Source organism: Sabethes cyaneus, chromosome 1 (assembly GCF_943734655.1).
Source record: "Sabethes cyaneus chromosome 1, idSabCyanKW18_F2, whole genome shotgun sequence".
Taxonomy (NCBI): Eukaryota; Metazoa; Arthropoda; class Insecta; order Diptera; family Culicidae; genus Sabethes; species Sabethes cyaneus.
The window spans coordinates 42,306,356-42,316,884 of NC_071353.1; the positions used below are offsets into that span (position 1 = coordinate 42,306,356).

Below are 10,529 nucleotides of genomic sequence, written 5' to 3' on the forward strand. Positions count from 1 at the left end.
GATTTTCCGACGAAACTGGTTAAACTGATTCATGACCATGATTCGTCATGAACTGACGAAACTGGTTCAACTGATTCAACTGATTCGACCTAGAAGAACCAAAATCATGCGCCAGAGCTGCGAGAAAGCGCACATCCGCACAGGCGTTGCTGAATACTAAATAACTGAAGCAAGCGGAAACGCTATCTAACCTACTGTTTAATAATGCCTTAGAAAACGCGAATGGCATACCATACCATAGCACCATTCGATACTGGCTGGTTATGCCGTCTGTGACAACAACCTATGTCCTATGTCGTTTGCAGCTCGCCATCCGGAACGACAAACATTTGAATCAACTTACTACTCGATTCTGGAATTCTAAGCAACCATCAATAATTTCTAAAGCCTTATTCCGTCCATTTTCATTTTCATTAATACTTAAATATACCTCAATATTGGCTTCTAGGAAACAAGGTTCAGCAATCCTATTTACGGATCTAATCATAAGACATGGATAATCCTAAAGAATCACCGCTGTTATAGTCGACCCTCAGTTTTTAAAATAATCGTGAACATTTTCCTTACGGAACTCTCCCGTTGGTTTTTGAAACAGCTGCAATTTTTTTGGATGTGGCCCTTTCGATTACAAAAAATGCAAGTACAGTCGGCATATTTTCTACGGCTGGAGGTTCTGGGCCCCAAATGTGTGCGCCTTCTGTCATTGCCTCTATGATAGTTATTAGGGTAAATTGCCAATTCTTGCACAGCTAAGCACTCGTCTACAACAATTTGATGATTTTGAACAAATGATTGCAGATTTTTTTGGCAAAACCGCTTACTCAGATAAACTAATATAGAGTAGGTTCCTATAGCCATCTGTGTAAAATTCCGTGTAAAATACGTTTTTTGCATAGCAACTCTGCACCTTATTATTGCACTCCTCATGTCCAATCGTTGCACAGCTTTTGTTTTGATTTTTCCTCATTATTACATTAGCATTATTGCCAAGTTATTTTACTTGTTGACAAAGCCACTTACATATACATATTTACATACTTTTATATGTTGGGGAAGAATAAGTGCTTATTGTGAAAACTGCAGTTTCAGGCAATCTGAAAAATTCTTGATATTAGGCCAAAAATACAGACTTAGCATTTTTCGCATTAAGCATTTATTCTTCCCCAACAAAAAAGTTAAGTCGACTGTTATACGTCGTTAGAAAAAAGAAATACTTTTGTATTACCTTAGCATCCATTATGGACCTGGAGACCTCGCAATAAACGGTGAAAAACGAGAAAATTTGAACGGAAAATTCCCACCGCTTGCGTTGATAAACAAAAAGTATCACCGCAGAGAACTGAACTGTCTAATGCGCGATGCAGAAAAACAAGGGTTATAACCCTATAGGGCAAGAAATACAGGTATGCTATAAAATTAGAAGGACCCAAGTAACATTTTTGTTGTATAATAGCTTATCAGGCATTTGTTCCACGGGTATTAGCTGAACAATCTATACCTATAAAAAAGGATTTCTGTCTGTCTGTCCGTCTGTCTGTCCCTATATTCCTTATAGAATCGAAAACTACTGAACCGATCGGAGTGAAAATTTGCATGTAGCGGTTTTTGGTGCCAGGAAAGGTTCTTATGATAGTTAGAGATCCCTCCCCCCACTAAGAGGGGGGGCTCCCATACAAATCTATACCTATAAAAATGGATTTCTGACTGTCTGCCCGAATGTACCCCATGCAATCGAAAACTACTAAACCAATCGGCATGAAAATTTACATATAGGGGTTTTTGGGGCCAGGGAAAGTTCTTATGATGGTTAGAACCCCCTCCCCCCACTAAGAGGGGGGGGGGGCTCCCATACAAATGAAACGCAAATTTCTGCATAACTCGAGAACTAATTAATCAAATGGAACCATATTTGGCATGTGGGTGTTTTTGGAGGCATAAATTTTTTCTAAGATGAATTAGGACCCCTTACCTGTTTAGGAGGGGGGCTCTCATACAAATGAAATACAAATTTCCTCATAACTCCAGAACTAATCACGCAAATGGAACCAAATTTAGCATGTGGGTGTTTTTGTAAGTAATTTTTTTTTTCTATGATGGTTTGAGACCCCTCCCCTCTTTAGGAGGGGAATAATGACCCCTCTCCTTTTTAAGAGGGGGGGCTTCCATACAAATGAAATACAAATTTCCTCATAACTCGTGAACTAATCAAGCAAATGGAACCAAATTTGACATGTGGGTGTTTTTGGAGACAAGAATTTTTTCTATGGTGAATTGAAACCTCTCCCTACTTTAGGAGCGGGGGCTCCTATACAAATTAAATACAAATTTCCTCATAACTCGAGAATTAATTAATGAAATGGAACCATATTTGGCATGTGGGTGTTTTTGGAGGCCTGAATTTTTTCTATGATGAACTAGGACCCCTTACGTTTTTAGGAGGGGGGCTCCCATACAAATGAATTACAAATTTCCTCATAACTCGAGAATTCAAAATTCCAGACAAAAATCAATATCTCGAAAACCATTGGCTCTACATATTTCATGTATTCAGAAGATTTTGTTTAAAAAAAGACCCATCTTTTGGTATAATTAGTCATTAGGGTGGTTCACTTTTACTCGTTATAAAATTTTTAACTTTTTTGTCTTGCGGTATAGAGCAATGCTTTCTTCTACAAAGTCGTAAATAATTTATTTTGCAGAAACTTTGCTGAAGAAACCAAATTTTTATCTCATCTGTGTATCACTATACAACGAATTTTCTAGATTAAGTCAGGGTGGATCTTGAAAAAGCAGTTTTTTTGCTCTAACTTTTTTATTTGAAAACCAATTTGAAAACTTTGTTCGGATAACTTTTAGAACGTAAAATGATGCATTTTCTAAAACTTCTAGATAGTTGCTATCTATTGTCTGAAGGAAGATATAGAAGTTTTCGATTCAAAATATTATAGTTTTCCACGGCGTCTCACACTTCCGTTGGCACATATTTTCGAAACGGAATGAATGGTCTAAAAGTACGTACCTGGATCTACAAAATTCATGTAATGACATTGTTCACGCACCACGTCGGTTGTGGACGGACCGAACTGCTCGAATAATTTAGAATAGTGTACTCTTTCCATCTTATAGTAATTATCAAGCTATCGCAGCACCCGATAACGTTCTGCCGAACGTTATCAGTGCACATCGAATCAATTGATTTCTCTTATCCACTCATCTTCCCGCTTTACGATAAAAGCCGATAGGAGTAGGTCAAATCAAGCTTAGTATCGATCAGAACTTCGAATAAACCACATTACTCGTCACACCGAATATCGTTATTTATATACTCGATGGAGAATAAAGTTTTATCATTTCAATCTCCATATCAAAAGCACTGATTCCCAAGGTCCGAAACGTGATCCCCGCAACATAAAAATTGGTCCTTCGGAACCGGATCTCGGACCCTTGGGATCAGTGCTTGCGATTCGCGTCGGTTCGGAGTGAATTTCGCATACCAAGTGGCCCAAGTGAAAAATAAAACTGTCGTGCTATAAACCGTGCCGTATCGGTGACGGTGAAAATTCGGCCCAAGCCCAAGTGACTAACACTTTGACTCGTGGGCATAAGTGAAACTATTCACAAAACCGTGACTCAAATGTCACGAAACTGTACTCTGGGCAAGTGATAGTTAATCCTACTGAAGATTAGTGCTAATTAACCACCGAACAAAAGTGCCAGCAGACTGATATCAAACCGACGCTTGCTGAGTAGCCATTAGCGTCGGAGCATTGTGAAGTGTGTGCTATTCATCGATTGATCCCATTATCATCTATTTTGCGCGGGATTGAATAGAAGACGGTGGCTTTTATATTGCAACGTGGCGTGGCTTGGGATTCTCTTTGTACTCCTACGGAGACTGTAAGTAGATGTGCATGTGCATGCGATCCACGAGGATCGAAATACTAGCAGTAAGTTTCAGTTCGCTGGCTTACTAAATTGTGATCAATATTGCATGACTTGAGTGGTTCGAACGTGAGCAGTTTTTAATACATTTTGTTAGCTAGTTGGAAAATTGGCAAGCACGTGTGTGACACGCGGTTCATATTGATTGTTCTAGTGCTGTTTGTCGATCAAGATGGCTACTGAACTCAAGAAGCTTTCTAAGCAGGAGCGTTTTTGCATGGATTCCCTAAAAAATCTGGAAAGGTCGATCGGAAGGTATAATGAGGAGACGGATAAAAATATGCTCGAAACTTGGAAGGAATATTTAGAAGAAATTAATTGTGAATTCAGGAGCGTTAGGTTAGAGTTAGAATTATTAGATGAATTTCAAGAGGCACTAGAACAATCAATCAAGGGCGAGGAAGGTCGTAGTGAATCCATCGAGGATATTAATCAATCCACGCGTGCTGAATTTGAGCTTCTGTACCTAAAAATTAAAGGATTTCTCGGTTCGAAAATGCAAAAACCATCAACATCCACTGCCATAGCCGTGCAGCCAATTACCCATACCGTACAGTCTCGAGTGAAACTTCCGGAAATAAAACTTCTGCATTTCGATGGATCCATTAGGGAATGGCCCACGTTTAGAGATACCTTCCAGTCGCTGATAGGTTCCACACCTCAGCTAAGCAATGTTGATAAATTTTCATATTTAGTATCATCCTTATCGAAAGATGCTAAGCGGGTAATCGAAGTGATCGAGGTCACAGCGGCCAACTACTCTGTCGCGTGGGACTTATTAGAAAAGAGATACGAGAACAAATATCTCTTAGTAAAATCGTACGTGGAAGCCCTTTTTGCCGTAGAATCCATGAGAAAAGAGTGCCACGAGTCTCTTAATAAATTGATTGATGAATACGAACGTAATCTAAAGATGCTCGAGAAGGTGGGTGAGCATCCGGACGACTGGAGTACCATCCTCGTATTCATGCTCAGTTCGCGGCTTGATTCCGCCACCATGCGTAATTGGGAGACGCATCGGAGATCAACTAACGTCCCTACGTACAAGGAACTCATCGAGTTTTTGCGGAGTCATAGTTTAATCCTTCAATCTGTTGCTGCAGCTAAGCCTCGACCGTCAGATACTCCTCGCACGTCTCTCTCATCTCGTTCTAACACTACCAAGCTAACCTCAGCGCATTCAGCCATGTCGACACCGCAGAAAACTTGCCCCTTCTGCAAACAGTCATCGCATTCACCGTTCCAGTGTGAAATCTTTCGCAAAATGACCGCTACAGAGCGGTTCGAAGCCACTAAGAAAAATGCACTCTGCATTAATTGCCTTTCGCCTTCACATCTCGTCAAGAACTGTGCGAGTGGAGCCTGCCGCGTGTGTAACCATAAACATCATACGATGCTGCATCAACGAACCAATTCGTCTAATAGTCAAACAAACCAGCCTCAAGCATCGAAGCCTTCGTCATCTGGTTCGCAGTCATCCTCTTCGTCCTTCACTCCAGCAAATCACTCACAGTCTGCTCAAGCAAACAAACCATCTACGTCTCCAGAGAACCCAGCCCCCACAGTCACTGCCCTTTCGGCAAGCCACTTTTCGTCAGCACCCAACGAGCAGCAGCATGTCGTCCCTACCACGGTGTTACTATCAACAGCTCTCGTGAAGGTCTTCAATCCTACCGGACAGTCCCTTTGGGCCCGTGCTCTTCTGGATTCGGGGTCGCAGCTTAATTTTATATCGGAGCAGCTTGTTCAAAAATTGAGGCTGAGGCGTAACAAGGAATTCATCCCAATCAGTGGTGTTGGACTTTCGTCTACGTTGTCTAAATATTCTACTACCGTTCGAATCCAGTCCCATCGCGCTGATTTTGATACCAGTTGGAAATTTCACGTTCTTTCCAAGATTACGATGGAGTTACCAAATCAAGTGATCGACGTCTCCAGCCTAAAGATTCCATCAGACATCCTGCTAGCGGATCCCTCGTTTAGTCAACCTGGTCCTATAGATCTGATCTTCGGAGTAGAAAACTTTTACGACCTGCTGAAAGATGGCCAACTGAAGAATGGTCCCGAAACACCTATTCTCCAAAACACTGCACTGGGATGGGTGGTATCTGGGAAAGTCAGATCTGGAAAAATACAGTCATCAGTCGCTAATTTCGCTTTTTCGACTGGTACAATCGAGGAACAGTTGGCTCGATTTTGGGAAATCGAATCTTGCCACACTACCAGTACCCTTTCCTTGGAGGAAGCTGCATGCGAGGAGCATTTTGCCAAAACCACCACGCGAGATCCCACCGGTCGCTTCGTCGTCACACTTCCGAAACGGGAAGCAGCATTTGCTAAACTCGGCAGTTCGAAAGAAATTGCTACTCGTCGCTTCTTAGCTTTAGAACGTCGACTTCTCGCTAACCAGACTCTAAAAGAATCCTACGCAGCATTCATTCACGAGTATGCCGAGCTCGGACACATGAAGCTGATAACCAACCCTGATCCTGCACTACAAACCTACTATTTACCCCACCATTGTGTCGTGCGACCAGACAGCATCACCACGAAGTTAAGAGTAGTGTTCGATGCATCCTGTCCAACGGATACTGGAGTATCTCTTAACGATGTCCTCATGGTTGGCCCGCAAGTACAGGACGACCTGGTAGTCATACTCCTTCGATTTCGGTTTCCTCAGTACGCGATCATCTCCGACATCGAGAAGATGTACAGACAAATTCTCATGTCTCCTCCCGATCAACAACTCTTACTCATTCTTTGGAGAGATTCGCCGTCGGAACCCATCAGGACTTACCAGCTAACTACCGTAACATACGGTACTTCATCGGCTCCTTACCTTGCGACCAAATGCTTACAAAAACTTGCGGAAATCGGATCCAAGAGCCATTCTGTTGCTGCTGCTGTAGTGGGCAAGGATTTTTATATGGACGACTTACTCACAGGCAACCACACTGTCGAAGAAGGTCAAGAGTTAATTCAACAACTTCTCCAACTGATGCAATCGGCTGGACTTCCGCTTCGTAAATGGGCTTCCAATAGCCCAAGCATTCTCCAAGTCGTTCCAGAAACCCTAAGGGATGAGCGTACATTATTAGATATTGAGCCATCTTCGCCAGTAAAAACCCTCGGACTACAATGGGACACTCGTGCTGATGAATTTCGTTTCGAGGTACCGCAGCACAGTAAAAGTCTTCCGATCACCAAGCGAATCGTCCTATCGGACATTGCGCGGCTTTTTGACCCGCTGGGACTCGTCGGCCCAGTGGTAGTACAAGCGAAATTGTTCATGCAAGAACTCTGGAGAGAGGGAAAAGCCTGGGATGAAGAACTCAGCGACTCCGCTCAACGTCAATGGATAGAACTACGTGACAACCTCGAAGGTCTTGGGCAGCTTAGTGTTCCACGATGGGTAATAGCCACCCCGTCTGCCGTATCATTGCAGTTGCACGGCTTCTGCGATGCCTCTACGCGTGCCTATGGTGCATGCATCTACGTCCGAGCAGTCTTGTCGAACGGAGACATCTTTGCCAACCTGCTCACTGCCAAGTCTAAAGTGGCCCCACTTGGAAACTCTAAACGAAATCCCACGGTCTGCCTGCCTCGACTCGAGCTTTCTGCGGCTCTGCTTCTTAGCCACCTTTTCGAAAAGGTTGAATCCAGTGTGAATCTTCAAGCAAAAGGTTTCTTTTGGACAGACTCGACAATAGTATACCACTGGCTGTCATCGAGCCCCTCGCGTTGGAAAACCTTTGTAGCGAACCGGGTTTCGGAGATCCAGCAATTAACGGCCAAAGGAATCTGGGGACACGTACCTGGCTTGGAAAATCCCGCTGACGTCATATCCCGTGGAATGTCTCCCAACGAGTTGAAGGATTTCGCTGCATGGTGGAATGGTCCTGACTGGCTTCGTCAACCACCTAGATTTTGGCCTTCACTTAGTGCCCCAGTACAACCAGAGTGTCCACCGGACCAGTTAGAAGAAAAATCTATAGCGCTACCGGTTCAAGTTTTACCTCCCAATGAATTATTTTCGTTATATTCATCGTTTACAAGGCTCCTACGTATCACTACGCTGATTCGCAGATTTATTCACAACTCAAACCCACAGAATCGAGAAGTACGTCGTAATGGACTCGTCACCACGGCTGAACTCCGTGAAGCAACGGAAAATCTCGTTAGAATCGCACAGGTAGAGCGGTTTACTCAAGACTTCGCAGACATAGCTCGCGATGGACAGGTCAAAAAGAATTCAAGGCTGAAGGCTTTATCTCCGCTGTTATCCAATGGCATATTGCGCGTCGGTGGCCGGCTGAGAAACGCTCCAGTAACATACAACCAACGTCATCCGATGATCCTGCCAAATAGACATCCGCTTACTGACCTGATCCTGAAGTTTTATCATCTCAACAATTTCCATGCTGGACCTCAGCTAATGACAGCAGTAGTTCGGGAACGATTCTGGCCACTTCGTGTTCGCGATCTCGCTCGGCAGGTAGTGCATTCCTGTGTAAAATGTTTCCGTTGCAAACCAGAAGTTATGGAACAGCTCATGGGAGAACTACCACCAGAACGTGTAACGCCAGCCTTTCCATTCCTTCGAACGGGAGTCGACTACTGTGGACCTTTTTTCTACCGCGCATTACAACGAGGACCTCCAGTGAAATGCTATATTGCTATCTTCGTATGTCTGGTAACCAAGGCTGCGCACGTTGAATGTGTTGCAGATCTATCGAGCCAGGCATTCATTGCCGCTTTAAAACGCTTCGTAGCCCGACGGGGCAAACCAGACCTGATCGAGTGCGACAATGCTCTAAACTTCAGAGGTGCCAAGCGCGAGCTAGATGAGCTCGTTCGGTTGTTCGGATCTCAGCATCATCAACACCTCATAGCTAGCAGCTGTGCCGACGATGGCATCACGTTCAAGTTCATACCACCGAGGTCTCCAAACTTTGGCGGGCTCTGGGAGGCCGCCGTAAAGTCTCTCAAGAAGCATCTCCGGAGCACTCTTGGCAACGTTATCCTATATCTGGACAATTTCTTAACTCTAATCACGCAAATTGAAGCCTGTCTCAATTCTCGCCCACTCACACAGCTTACAGCTGACCCCAACGACCTGGAGGTGCTCACTCCTGGGCATTTTCTGGTTCACCGTGCGCTTATCGCTGTTCCCGAGCCTAGTTTGGAAGGCACACCAATGAATCGCCTCGACAGATGGCAGCAGACACATGAGTACGTCCGTCGTATTTGGAAACAATGGCAGACTGATTACCTCTCTGGGCTGCAACCTCGGACACGCTGGACCCAGCAACGGGACAATGTCAACCTGGACACGATGGTTCTGCTGAAGGACGAAAATCTTCCACCGCTCAAGTGGAGACTGGGACGCGTGACGCAAGTATTCAGGGGCGATGACAACAACATTCGTGTAGTCACAGTCCGGACGAAAGAAGGCGAATTCCGGCGTGCCATCACGAAAATCTGCGTATTACCCATCCAACAACCAAGCGGAGATCCGGCATCGTCCGCTGATGAGCAAGAAGGAATCTAGGATCCTTCCAACGATCGCAGTGTATTTCACTGCGCAACATTGGGAGGTCAACCGACCTCCCATCCATGTAAGTCTTTAATTTTTATTGAAATTCAAAAAAAACTAATGGAATTTTTCGTTCTCCATAATCGCCTTCGATGACGTCGACGCTGCTGTGAGCCTCAGATCCGAGCCGTTATTGAGTAAACGCTTTCTAACAGATGAATGCCAATCCTACCGCAACCACTGCATGTCGGATAGACTTGTGGCTCTGCAACGGGAGAAGCAAAATCTAAAAGAAGCAACTCAAACTGACCCCGGAATCAACGCTACGTAGAAGGATGTCTCATCACTAGAATCAGTCCCCGTTAAGCTTGCACCCAATGGAATTGTTATTCAACGAAGCATAAGTACGCTCAGTATCTTAGTGCCAACGATCATCGTCCGATATTCGGACCCGCGGAGGCCGGTAGCCTCCAACCCAGTTAAGTGTTGTTTTTTTTTCAATTACTTTTGAAAAAGCCGCCTATGTTCTATTCCAGTGAATGACCACCCATTGAGGATGCGGCCGAGGACAGCGACGTGACGAAGGGAAGACGAAGTGATGACGACGATCTCGATGTGTATCCAATCCAACGCGAGCTATCATCCAAGGCAAACACGTGCTTTCGAAAACGCACATGGTCTGAGAGGACGATCAGACACGAAGTAGTAGTAAACAACCCAACAAAAACAAAGCCGCCTGGAAAAGATAGTTGAACGCAGCATCATCATGCCGTACATCGGAGGAGTTACAGAGCATTCCAGAAGTGACGTGAAAATTTATATCTCAAGTGAATTTAATTAACAATTTCAAAATTCCAATAGAATTAGTTAAATTAGTCGTAGGATACTATTAATAGTTCATTGATAGATCGGCAGTTGCCGCCGAGGATAGTCTAGTATTTTCAGTTAAAAAGACGCCTTTTTAACGGTGGCCGGCATGTTCACGCACCACGTCGGTTGTGGACGGACCGAACTGCTCGAATAATTTAGAATAGTGTACTCTTTCCATCTT

The 10,529-nt window shown here is 44.2% G+C and overlaps 1 protein-coding gene across 1 annotated transcript; it reads left to right on the forward strand.

Annotated features, from left to right (window-relative positions):
- The first annotated feature begins 4,114 nt into the window (after nucleotides 1-4,114).
- On the forward strand, nucleotides 4,115-9,493 carry LOC128745608 (uncharacterized). The gene has a single exon (XM_053842686.1). The coding sequence runs from the start codon at nucleotides 4,115-4,117 to the stop codon at nucleotides 9,491-9,493; it is 5,379 nt and encodes a 1,792-aa protein (XP_053698661.1).
- Nucleotides 9,494-10,529: the final 1,036 nt, after the last annotated feature.

What these genes read in the sequence shown, in the direction of transcription:
- LOC128745608 (XM_053842686.1), top strand. Translation starts at nt 4,115, where the DNA reads ATGGCTACTGAACTCAAGAAGCTTTCTAAGCAGGAGCGTTTTTGCATG.